The following is a 13,917-nucleotide window of genomic DNA, read 5'->3' on the forward strand; positions in this document are numbered from 1 at the left end:
ACTGCCCATAATATTAGAGCTCTAATATTTTTGCCACTCCAACTCCCATTGGATTGTTAAATGCTTATTATATACATTTTTATATATAAAAGACAGTACATCAAGAAACATTTGACAGTTAACACAGCTCCACCCCAACACCTGGAATGATCACAATCTGGCACACCCTGGGCATATCAAGAATCCGAATCTCTCAGGACATCCTGGAATACATGATACATAGTCCTACAAGAAGTCAGAACTACAGAGCCACGCTGGGACACCTGCATGACGCTTCTCCATCAACTTCTATAAACTTCTATTAATAAAATAAATATTAACTAGTATTTGAGTCAAAGTGCAACATCTGTTCCCATTAAACAAAACATTCGTACCATTTGCTGCAGAAAGGAAAGACTTGTTGTTGCCCCTTGCTTTATTAGTAAGGTCTTCTGTCACATCCATGTGCCGATGAATTTCTTCACGCATTTCTTCCAGAGTTTTGCATAGGTCAGCTTCCCAGTAATCCTTGTCTAGGCATTCAATTAACTCTGCCAGCTGTATCTTTGTGCTATAGTACCAGATTTTCTTATCCTTCTCACTTTCTGAATCTTCCTCTCTGTAAGAGTATTTAAATATTAATTTAAAAATATCTGGATAAATGACAAAAATTAATATCAGCCTTTTTTTGCAGGAAACTATTAAACGCCAGTACCTGAGTGTGAATAAACAAGTCACCTGAGGACAGTCATATGCATCCAGTTTAGTATCCAAATACTCCTTTCTCACTTCCCCTCCCTTTCTTCATTCCCTCAGTTCACATGACAACTTCCTCAGGAAAGCTTTTGAAGAGTCCAGTCTGACAATAATGTTTATTCTCATTATATTTACTGTTACTGTAACCAGTAATCTACTACTAACTCTCAAGCAATTTGCAATGAAAGAGGGTACAGCTCCAGAATCTATAAAGGGTAGTGTTTCTGACTGCATATTCAGGAAATAGCAAAGTTAAGAAATTCAAAGTGTGGAATGTCACATTGATAAAATATTTTACATTAGCATCTCTATAGCATTCATCTGTGAGAGCACCACTAAGGGACAAAAGATTCATAATAAGATCCTTTGAAAAGATCAAGGGATTTCTACATTTTTTATCTGGGATGCTCCATGACACCACAAGCCCAGCCAAAACTACTGGAGAACCACAGTGTCAAAAGCATCTCTACAGGGTCACCAGACCCAAGGGTGCTCCGTGAATATCTCGGGTAACGCGCTCTCCCACAGCGCTGGGGAGCGTAAGGAGGACACTCGAAGTGGTTGTGCAGAAGGCTGCCTGATTTTAGCTTGGCTTGTTAGGTCCTGCTTAGCCAGATCCAGGCTGATCCAGGCTGGCTGGGGGCTGGACCACTCACTGCCACAACACACCCTAGCACTCCCAATATTGGGAACACCATGTAGGGTGACACAATTATCGGCCTGGCTTTCACGTGGGGAAGAGGAGCAAAACTACTGCTACTTGTAAAAGCATTAGAGACCTATGGCTCACTAATAATCCCAAACCAAACTGTCAATAGGACTGGTAAGATGACTGTAGTTTGAAAGATCTACCCTGGTAAGTTTTGTTTTGTGTTCCTCTCTACTGGCTGCCTCCACATGGCTTATACATTAAAGACAGTAAAAATTGACCTCAGATACTCAGAAAGACAAATAACTGTAAAGCAAACTTGATTGTCATCTATCTACTATTTTCCACATTCTATTTATGAAACAACTGTAATACAACTCAGAACACTACTAAAATTAGGTGCTTATGAAGTCAATAATGGCAACATTATTCAAAATTCAACTACTCATTTGTCACAACCACTACCACAAAAGAGACTTTTAGTTTTGATGATAAAACCTTGTGTATTGCAAAGAAATATTATAATTTCTCTCATAAAGGCCTTTGCTCATAAAAACCAACTAATTCTACTTCACCCATTTACTCCTCTAGGCTACCAGTAACTTTCCATTAGTTTTAACAGGTTAACATGGCTAAGTTTGACAAGTTTTCTCAGAAAACAGCTAATTTCAGGAAGACTGCCCACATACTACACATCAAAAAGTAGCAGCTGAACATTGATAATAATTTGACACTATGCAATAGTCTATGCCTGTAGACTACCATGTTAAAGAAAGATTATTTAAACATTTCCTCTAATCCAATAAAATTATTTACTAACTTTGGAGTCTGGGCCACATTATATGGAAAAGAATGTAGATAGAAAAGTACAAGGCTGAAGGAAAAGTCAGCCCAAAAGAATGCAAATAGAAAAATACAAGGACGAAGACAAAGCAAAAGAAGGAGTAGCTGTACAGATAGCAAAATAGTCTATGCCTGTAGAATTCTATGTTAAAGAAAGATTATTTAAACAATGTTTCCTCTAAACCAATAAAATTATTTACTAACAATAATAGGAATGGCAGCACCTTCATTATTGTTTGTGAACAAAAGCCACAGAAAAGAAGATAACGGAATCACCCAAGAACTAAGATGGAAGAGGAGATGAGAATGCAAGAATACAGCTTTATACATCAAGAGGAAAGAAAAGAATGAAACAAAATGCTTAACTAAAACAGACAGGGCCTTCTGAATTTTCCCTGCCCAATGTCCAATGGAAGTGACGAGAGCAAGACACGGGCAGAGCAGCAATTGTAAAGTTGTTCTGCTCCTTACAAACACGACTGCAGGATAGAATGCTGTTGCTAAGTTTATAGTTTAATTATTTCTTAGGTCACCAAAAAGGGAACTTTAACCTTTCATTCTGAACCTCTAGCTCATTACACTACTATTTGCTAGACAGATATGTCATCTATACATCTTCTCACATGACCTAGATATGCAACAATATGAACGTTTTATAGTCTCATTCCATGAAGTAAGGCTGTGCTAGTACCCATTTGCCAGACAAGCAGCTTGGGCACAGAGGCTTGTACACCTTGCTCAAATTCCGATGGTGATCGTCCAAGTGTTTTCTTCTTTTTCCAATTTCTCCCCCCATTTAGCAAATCAAACTGATACAGCTATGCTAATGCATCCAGGATGCATATATATGTCACCTGGAAATCCCAGGAAGCATCTCTCTTCTCCTTTCACAACACTCCTTCCTGTTCTAGCGTTACAAGGCTCTACTAGACTGGCAAATAATTAGCTGTTATCTTCAATTTCCCTATAACTCAAGAAAAAGCCATCAGTACCAGTAAAGGTATGTTGTATTATAGGCCAATAAAACCCCGAGGCACACTGTGAAGAAATGACACTAGACCACAAAGAGAGAGTATTCTGCAGAAGGCACCTAGACCTAATTAAATCTTTCCATGTGTGATTCCAGTCCTACCCATTAGAGAACTGCTCAGATAATATTCTAGAAATGGACAATGAAGTTACCCAAGAGCATTTCATTTCCCTTCTACTTCATTTGTATTTTTCAGCACAGAATTTCTCTTTAATTTAAGGCCATCACAACCTTAGTAGCAGAAGTTCAGGAATTAGCCTGACTTAAGTACAGACATAAAATGAAATTGGCACAAGCTTGCTGTTATGTATGCTTACACAAAGTCATCTTTGGCCAGACTTTATTTTCAAGATTCAGGTGTATGTCAGCGGAAGCCTTGGAGTGCTCATTACCAACTCACTAACAGTCAAAGAACTACCACAGAAAGCATTCTATGTGATCCACTTTGGCAAGATTAGATTTAAGCTAACTTTCCCCGAACGCCTTCCTGCATTGGCTAAAGGGACACTACTTTTACACTTTGAAGAGATCAGAGAGGCTATCATAAAAAGAAGATGGAAAGATGCAAGTCCACACAAGGACTAATTCCCAAAGTTTTTCCCTAACAAGCCAGGCAGAGTTGCCAGCTTGGTGCTGGATGGGTCTCCTTAGTCTCCAGGGGACTCAGTTGAGTCACATAGATTAAGTGAGGCCAAGCAAGGGGGAAAAGAATCACACAAATATTTCCTACCTCTTTCAGTCTCTTTCTCTGCCAGGAACTAGTCACTGGCAGGCTTTAGAGGCAAGTTTTAAGACTGATAAAAATGACAACACAGAAGAAGCTAGAAACTTTCAAGTAGCAAAGGAGAAACACCCCTTCCTGAATTCCATGCTGATACAATTAGAAACTGAAGAATTCAGTAAATAGTTTCAAACAATCTATTCCAACAAAAATCCAACACCTTTTTAGTTAATTGGAGAAAATAGAGGAGGACCCACTAAGAACATAAACCACATGACAAATCTTACAGAAAAAAAGCTGAAACTGGTTTTGACCATTTAAGACAACACATTCAATGCAGGAATAACGATTTGTGTTATTTCTCCTATCAAAATGAAAGCCAAACTATGTTTCATTATTTTCTTTCATAGCCATATGACAAATCCAAAGCATCTCAGTATTTCTGGAAAGTTAACATGTTAAAACACTACAGCAGTTTACTAGGAGAATGCAAGTCATAGTCCTAAATTTCCTGACTTGCTAATTGCAGAAATAACCTTAATAGGCAAAACCAACACAACTAACCCAGAGACATCATCCTAAATTTGTTAACAGCTTGAAACAAACCTCAGGAATTAATTTTCTCTTGTTTGTTTGGGTTTTTTACATTGTGTTGATATTTGCTCATGGGGATATATGAGAGGAGACCTCCTCAGTGTCCACTTCTCCATCTTTGTAAACTAGAAAAGATGGAAAAGAGAGACAAACCCACAATGATGGGCTTCAACAAGGCTGATTACCCTCAGGCAAGTGATGAGCATGGAAATAACATGTAACACTAATACATAAAAGTGTCAGTGAACAACAAGTGTACATAACCTTTACAAGATGGGAAAACCAGTGGTGTGATGGATTTGTAACATTTATGAGGGGAGAGGGGAGAAGTAAAAAGCCCCCCAAACCCTTTAAAAAACAAAAAAGCACAAGAATTTAGGAATTCAGTTCTCTAATCCCCCTCATCAAGATTTCAAATTTGTGTTTGTGCAGATTAGATCTATTAATTTCCACTGATATACCTGATCACATGGCATTGGTGAATACACTCTATCCATTTTAATGAAGTTGATAGGATACTCTGATTTCATGAATCTAAGGTTTTAGCATTTGGCAGTTATCCTTTACGTTATCCTTCAGTTATTCAAGATATCTAGTGTGGTTTGACCCTGTTCAGATGCAGATGGTTGGTTTTTCAATACAGCATGCTTACTGAATCTAAAGGCTATTAAAAACTGAAAGTACAGAGTTTAATATCTATGTGAATGAAAGTTGTATTTCTCTGGAATTTAGTTATTTAGTAAATAATTTTGTCCCCTTATAAACTGGCTTTAGCATAAAGTTTTAAAACACTTTATGATAAATTTAATTACGTCAAAGTTCTACAAAAAGTCCAGTGTTATTGGTTGATTCTGTACTTCCCACACTGCTCTGTTAAAGAGTATTGCTGCTGTAGATCTACCAGAACGGCTGCTTTTCCTTCCGCTTCCATCAGGTGGATTTGAAAAATTCTTAATCCAAACCACATACTTCAGAAACAGCTTGTGTTGGAAGCATACACAGGTATATTTACCCTAGCAGAAGGCATGATATCTAATAGCAACAGGAAGGACAGGGACTAGCAGGGAAAGAATCTTTCAACCTAGATGATCTGCATGAGAAAACAAAAGAAAGTCAGGAAATAATTTACGGATGAACTGCATTTCTTGTCTTTGTAAACGTAAAAATGCTTTTCTATTTATGTCTGAAATACTTTAAATCACTAACAAAAAAATCAGTAAAATGGAAAATCCAATAAAACTTTTCCTTTTGCTGTATTGTTTACAGTCCTCACCTATTTTGATTTAAATGGAATACTGATGTATTTTCTCTTTAAATAAATCCCAATTAGGACACATAAAACTTAATTTATGACTTCTGAAACAAATATTTTGTCCACTGAACTCCTAATAGGAATGCAGGATCCTTAAAAAAAATAAATTCAATACATTTAACCTTTGAAGATGTCTTTTCCAGTGCAGTAAAAATTATTACCAATGTGCTAGAGAGAACAAACTTTCACATGTGTAGATTTCAAAGGATCAAGAAGCACCTGCATGATTTATTTTAGTTTGAAATATGTTGAAGTACTGCCTGTATCAAAACCTTCTGAACATCAAATATTCCACTTCATTGGGAAAAAAATCCCTGTTTCACAGATCAAGTTCAGTCAGAAATAATTACCTGCCTGCCTACATACTGGAGGGAAAAAAAGCCTGCCTATTTATCTTAAAATCACCTTCTCAGTGAGCAACTCTGTATTTATGTTTATTTGCAGACCTCTAATAGTGAGCAGAACAGAATCATTCTGCCAGTACAGTGAGACAAACCAATCTTTAGAACAACCTTTTTCTCAGAGTTTGAAAGGAAAGATACAAAAACCATGCACAGAGGAGACTGTAAGTTATTAAAGCACAGGTAACTAGAGCAAAAAGAGTATCAGCTACATGTCCTTCGCAACCAGGTTTTTTATCAAAAAATCAAACTTTCTAATTATTTTCTGGAAACAGAAGGTAGAAAATTATGGATGAGGCAATGGAAAAATCAGGGTATCAACAGCTTCAGGCTGGTCATCACATCCTGCTGAACCATCTGAATGATACAGCATCTACTGTAAAGCATGTGATTTAGTATAAACATAGCGTATTAAAAAATAAAAGATAAAAGATTCCCTGCATCTTTTAAAAAAAGATTACTTGACACTACTGTGGCATTTATATCCCAGAGAAACAAAAAATAATCAAACATGGACTCTTTTTACAAGTGTGGAAGAGCAACATAGGAAACAAAGAGCAGTAATAACACTTAAAAGCATCAGCTAACAATACATTAGAGAAAGGGCACTATATTTTAAAGGACTAAAATGAGTCTTGTTGCAAGATGTAACACCACCAACAGTCCTCACAATCCCTTTCAAAGACACTAGCTAATAGCTTAACATTCACTGTAACCTGTTCTGTATGAAATTCTGTTAGGGTATCCAGCTGTGGCTTATTTTCTTCACAATACTGAATAGGAAACTGTATTTCAAGAAATCTAGTAAAAGCTCTTCACTTTTCCTAAATTAATAATACCATTAATTTCACGTAAATATTACAATTACAATTATAGAACAATTACATAAGAATGGTCCTTTATAAGAAAAAACAACCTTTAGCTATTTTCCTGTGAAAAACGTAGAAGTATTTTTATTTATAATTTCAGATTCAACTTTTCAGATAAAAAAACCCAGGGCACAACGCCCTCACTACAAGAGTTTGATTATTACTAATGTTTTGAGATACATCAGCATCTCAAGACCAACCAGTAACTGGAAATGATGTTAAACATACACAACAGGATATCACTTCAAGACAGGCATTTCTTGCAATTTTGCAATTAATTCTTAATTCTTAACAGTTGCACCTATACAAGTGTTCACATACAACATTTTCTGCATTTCTAGTTAATAGCTATGGTGAATACCTTTGAATGCCTCAAAGTCTTTGCTTCAAAGGCAGACTGTCAAACCAGTACCAGCATCTAACAGCCAAATACTATCTCAGCAGGTGACAGTACACCAAAACTAGTGTCCCATAAACCATGGGATCATAAAGAGAATTCAACTACTTTTCAATAACTTTTACAAGAAACTTCAGAGCTCTCATTAAAATTCCCTTTCTTTTCTTCACATTCACATGTTTTAGGCATATTAAGATGAAGGCCCTGTGGTTTTTTTCCCCTTTTTATATATAGATTATGAGAATACTTATTTTGGAGAAAATTGATGGATTAATTACATGGTCTTTAGAAATCTACTTACAGTACAGCAAGCAATGGTTTTATCTAAAGAAAACAATTTTAAGATAGCAACAGCAACTTACAGAATATATAAAAAAATACATGAAATACAGTATTATTGTTCAGAAAATATGAAATTATTAGTTTACTTACATAATGATTCTTCTGTTCAGGAACCAATATTTTCGTCTATGCCTGTCATATCCAATAGGTTCATGTCGAATGTATGGTTTATTTTTTTGGATTTCAGCCACACAGTCAGTTACTCCAGGCACCTTATGTGCTACGCAGACCTCACACTGCCATTCATCTTCTGGTACCTCTTCAAGAGGTGGTTTCACGCACTCCAAATGGTACACAGCTGAGCAAGTTTCACAGCAAAGCAAATCCCCAAGTTTGTGACAAACCCTACAATGATCATCATACTGAATAACACCTTCTGACATTAACTCTTCACGTGCAATGTTTGTTGTAAGAAACTGATCCACTAAGAACTGCAGAACTTTGATTTTATTCTCTACTGGTCCATAAGGATAGTCCTCTGTCTCTTGGTAAGGAAGAACATGATGGTATTCCTTGTCACTCTCACAATATACCCGCAGAACCTCTGGCCACGTCATTCCATCTATGAAATACAAAGTGGAATTAACGCTATCTTTGAGGTCAGCAGGTCCAAAGGTAGTATTTGAAGTGTCTTCTTCACGTAAAACTGCTTTTAAAAGCACTATATGCATCTCTGCCATAAGTGTGCACTGCTCTTGACTTACCAGAGCAGCACAGAAGTCCTCAAAACGAAAAGGAGAGAGGCGTAAAACAGTGCCAAAGTTCCTTAGTACCTCATAGATGGCAATAACATTCATTATATGCTCACTAGGCACCATTAAGTCCTCTGAGGATTTAGGAAACTCCAAGGGTGGGATATCTTTTTCTTCCAATATTGGAGAACGAGGACGATGCACTCTTTGTCTTCTCCTACCTGGAATAAAAAACAACAGTAAGAATTCTGCCATTCAGAGATCAACATGTTTAAACATCTGTCATCAATGACTGTGTCAAACTTTCTAAACTATTGCAAATTAAGGATTCACATCTTCACCCTTACATAAATGTGATAATTCAGCTAATAATCTTATACTTTAATTAACAGTATGAAAATAAAAAACCCACAAAATATCTGAAGTTTTGCTTTAGGCACTTAGAGCAGTTGCATTTCCCATATAACATACTGAATCTTTAAAATGATATCTAGAATTTTAATTGTTTAAAAGAGTTAGAGACAGACATTTCCCTTAGCCAAAATATTAATTTAGAATTTCTACTCATTCAGCATGACTAGTTTATCATTCCTTCTTGGAATTTTAACTTTAAACTTGAAGCATCAAGCTTCAAACAACAGATCTTTTGTATTAAAATATTGCAAGCTATACTCCTATCCAGCAATAGTATACAGGAAAGATCATTTCAAGCAGATGTCTTAGGACATCAATTTCAACCAAATTAAAATACAAAACAGAACCTAAATCACTTTGTACACTGCTTTCTAACCAGACATGAAAGTTAAATGCAATGTTTTATGAAGATGCTTCAGGAACTCCCAATATTGCAAAACAAAACAAACAACCCCACCCCCTTGCTTCAATAAAACAGGAGAGATATCCACAGAATAGAGAAGGAGGTAGAATTATGGAAGGACAAACCTTAACACAGAAAGCTAATCTGAAGAGCTGTCCCACTGCCTAAAACAAAAGACACTGAGCATAATTAATTCAGTCTCAGATGCTAATTCAGATGGGATGCTACCCTTTTTCCCCTTTAATTCCACTATCCTTGATGCCAAGCAGAAGGAAAAACAAGAAAGGAAAGTTTCTGTACCTGGCACTACTAGACAGATTAAATATTTCAATCTTCTAGCAAAATAATGAAAAAGTATCCAGCTACATGCAACTATTTTGCAGCTATCAGTTGAAGTATTAGGATGCACTCATTAAATCTATTTCCTTTTTTTTTAAAAAAAACCCAATCAAGCTTCAACTATCCCGTAAACATCTTGGTTTAAAACCAAGAACTGAGATGAAAACTGCTTTTAGGTCCACTTGTAAGCATATTAGGATTTTGGTCTACAACTGAATTTCATAATTATCAATTCTATACAGAAAAGTGGTTGGCAGGATGCATTTTATTCAGAGACAATCCAAAGGAAAAAAAAGCTGCCCATAACAGCAATTTCACATGGATACTTTAATAAAAAGTGACATACATTACACATTGTGTGATCTGAGACTGAAGAGTGACACAAGCAGTATTCTGGAATTTTAAATTTCACATTAATAATTTTTTGATCAAATGCTGTGCATAAGATAACTGCCCCCTCCCAACTGGCTCAAGGAAATTAAGAGATAAAGTAAGTTCCAATCATCTTAGATGCTACCATTAAGATGAAATTGTTCTCTGTGGCATTTGTTGAACCCACCCTACTCCCTCCAATACTCCCATAAATACAGGAAATAAGTCTAATAGGGAGTGGGGAAAAAAACCCAACAAAAGTCCTGCTAAGTCAAGCAGATAACCAAAGACAGATCCTGCTGAATCTAAAACCACCATCATTAAAACTTTACTTCACCAAAAAGGGAAAAACAAGTTACCAAAAAGAAAAGCTACCTTTAAGAAACATCTTGATGTGTAACAGACAGTTTGCCAAATGATTCTAGAAGAAAAATAAATCAATCTTTGAGCTAGTATGGCAAGATGACACCAGATACATCTTCCCTTTAAACTTTAAGGAATGAAATCTTATGCAACAAATTAGACATTCTGAAACAATATAGAAGATGAACTGCCAGATGTTTCCATTACAGAAGTAATGGGTCAACATCATCTGCGTATAAAAATAAATTTCCAAGTTTAGTTAAATTTGAGTTCTGACTGTGGAAAATGAAAGAATGCTTGTATGAATGTCTTCCAATATGCTTCTGCACAAATCAGTGGAAAATGTTTTAATCATGGCAAACACACAAAAACACGGGAGTTTCACAGCCAGGCACAAAGCAATCATTCTTACAGCAAGAAATATCTAGATTAAACCCAACTTCTCCATCACTGTGATCCAAAAAATCATATATGCATAAACCAGAGTTGCTCTAATTAAAAGACTCCAAAGCAAAAAAACACACATGCACACTCACAGATTAAATTATTTCAGGGTTCTGAAGTTTCCTTCAATACTGCAGGACAGCGTAGGACCAGTCCTAGTAGGCTGTCATGCAAGACAACAACAATGCAGAACAGATATTCTGAAATCACTCATGGTCTTCACAGAGTCCAAATATCACAAAAAGCTGGCAGAGCTATAAACTAGGATCCTTTTCAGTGTTTGCAGTTGCAGCAGAAAAACGTGTCTGTCACATAGTAAAGCCATAAAAGAAATAGCTCTTCAAGGAAGAGAGCAGCAAGAATGATAACCTTGGTTTACCTAAATTAATCAGAAGTGACAACCCCTCCAAGTAATTTCAGGCAAAGATAAACTAGAAAGAAGTAACACTGCTGAAAGAAGCAAGGACTCCTTATTTCCTCTCATTTGTTGAGAATTTCTCCCCTAAGAACAAAATTATAATTGTCCTTGCATTGTTTTTACCCTTCACTGAAAAAAACCAGATCCCCATACACCATCTTTGTTGATGTCTCTTTCACAAGAGATAAGCACTGGTATATTTTTTACATCAAATTAACAGGAGAAGCAACAAAAGTACCTTAAAAGTAGTAATTCTTGTATTTTCTGAAAAAGTTAAAAAAGTTCTTTAACACTTCCTCTTACAAAGGAAGGATATTGGTGCAATTAGAGATCTAGAATAAACAGGTTATCAGGACACAAAGTATGTCACAATACCATCATAAAGAATTGTACTTTGGTGCAAGTACAATGTAACCGTGTGATTGCATTATTCACACCACTCTTCACCTTCTATTTCAATCAATTTACATATTTTCATATTTGCTTTGGTATAAAGCACAGAAATTCCAAAAGTAATTGTAAAACTGATAGTTTAGACAATAAGGAAAACCACTGCATTATAAAATGCACACTTCATCTGTCCACTACTTTGTGTAACGCCTCACAGTATGCAGCACAGTTATGACACCGTACCACTCAACACTCCCAATCCATACGTAAATCACACACCACATCTCAAAAGCTCAAATAATTTCTCTTTTCAGACACCGAACTGCTTTGAACAATTCAGCACTGTATATAATCCGGTTTCCAGAGCTAAAAAAGCAAAGTATTCAAAGATGCAGAACATTTTAGAAAGAAATGGTACCTAGACAAACTTTTCTTGAATGGCTTGGTGGCATAGCATTTCATATCTATGTTTTGGGGTTTTTTTCTTTCCGATTTCACTTTCAATTTGTCATTGATATTTGCTGTCCTAGGTTGAACAGAATCTGAAGTCGGGAAAAGGATCACAAAGTGTGATTTGGATACTCAGAAATTCCAGACAATTTGTGCTTAAATGTATTACTATTCGATGCATCAATTGCAAACTCAAGAAACCCTCCATATACCTGTAAAAAACCTAACGCACACATCAAACCAAACCAACAAAACCGAGCAGCCTAATCTTCAGTGAAAAAGATGGACATTCTCTGCCAAGGTGCTCATAAATCTTGAAGCATTCTAAGTGGCTGCTGAACTTCAATTAAAAGGCCCACGGAATATGATATAATGATGTCAAAGTGCTGGGGTCTATGGTTTTAGTATTTTTGTATTCTAGGGGTTGGCTGGATAACCCCCTCCCTTGCCATTAGCTCAGACAGCTGAAGAAAGGCAGTTTTGAACTCCAAATAAGGACTCTAGGCTTGTTGGCAATTCTGATAATAACAATATCTTCACCGCTAATTATCTGCAGTGTTCTGACATCCCATAGATGCCTCACACTACCTAGAAGCAGCTTCAACTTCCGTGAAGGTTTCTGAAGATCACAGTTCATGTTTATCCAACTGTTCCTTCATACACACAAAAAAAATCCCTCAAATTTTGAAAAATGTTTTCCTACAGTAAGCATATCCAACTTCTCAAGCTCTTCACTTTCAAGGAAAAAAATCTCCTCTCTTCCACAAAGCAAATTGTCTAATGCTTGAATCTGACATCCACTCGTGGAAAAAAAAAAAAAAAAAACAAACCCAAACAACTTTGGTCTCTTCAAACATTTATATGTTCAAATTATTTTATTTTACTTTTATTTATTTTAGAGATTCTGGGATTTGACAACAAGTTTGTTTTTTTTTTTCTTTATTTCTTGTCATTCATCATGGATTTTGCCCTCCACAGAGAATTTTGAGTACTACCTGTGAGAAAAAGCATTAACTGAAATTTAATCAAATTGATTAAATAATCAATTTAATTACTTCAGTGTAAATATATAAGAGGGAAGTACAAGCTTGTGTAGACGATCTAATTGATGATTATACAATAACAAAGTTATTTTGCTTTGAGACACTACATATGTGTGTTACATTAATTTGTAGTCAAAATAACAACATGGAAGTGAAATAGTGTAACAAATATTGCACTGCAATGATCACATTGAGCAGTCACAATTACACTGTTGCTCTCTCTCCTTAACTTTCTATTACAACGTCACCTACTGCCATTAACATTTTTCAATTTATCTTGGTATAGTTTAAATAATTTTGGCTAAATCATTTTTATGATTTGCCCTGAAAAATTTCCCATTTGTGGAAATATCCTCTCATAGCAGCAGATTTTTTTTCTTTTTTGCTTTATGTAGAAAATGCAATTATGTACTACTTTCTAAAACAAAAAACTTGAAGAGGGTTTCAGAGCAGGTGTACTAGCACCTGCTAGAAGTTGTTACTTCTCCTTCAAGCACCACCACCACCTGACTGAACGAACTTCAAACTAATCTACATGTATCTACTCCAAAAGAAGTCAAATTACTCACACTGAAGTTTTCCCAAATGGACTCAAGTTTTATTACACATTAATTGTATACTTCTAAGATTGTTTCTGCATATTAACCAAACCCCTGAATCAATTTCCACCTTCAAGTTTGAGCCAGTACAAAGAGA

The 13,917-nt window shown here is 35.9% G+C and overlaps 1 protein-coding gene across 3 annotated transcripts in view; it reads right to left on the reverse strand.

Moving 5' to 3' along the window:
* The window catches only part of BPTF (bromodomain PHD finger transcription factor), a 58,578-nt gene that overhangs the window by 37,394 nt on the left and 7,267 nt on the right, over positions 1 to 13,917 (reverse strand). For 2 of the 3 annotated variants that reach the window (XM_074922422.1, XM_074922421.1), the window contains exons 2-3: positions 7,984 to 8,806; positions 375 to 598 (exon numbers count right to left, since the gene is read on the reverse strand). In XM_074922422.1, the coding sequence (XP_074778523.1) occupies positions 375 to 598; positions 7,984 to 8,806 (1,047 nt within the window). Of the gene's footprint in view, positions 1 to 374; positions 599 to 7,983; positions 8,807 to 13,917 lie in introns of those variants that run through there. The other variant, XM_074922423.1, reaches the window with a different exon arrangement.

The sequence above is a fragment of the Athene noctua genome, chromosome 18, assembly GCF_965140245.1.
Source record: "Athene noctua chromosome 18, bAthNoc1.hap1.1, whole genome shotgun sequence".
In the NCBI taxonomy this organism is placed as follows: domain Eukaryota; kingdom Metazoa; phylum Chordata; class Aves; order Strigiformes; family Strigidae; genus Athene; species Athene noctua.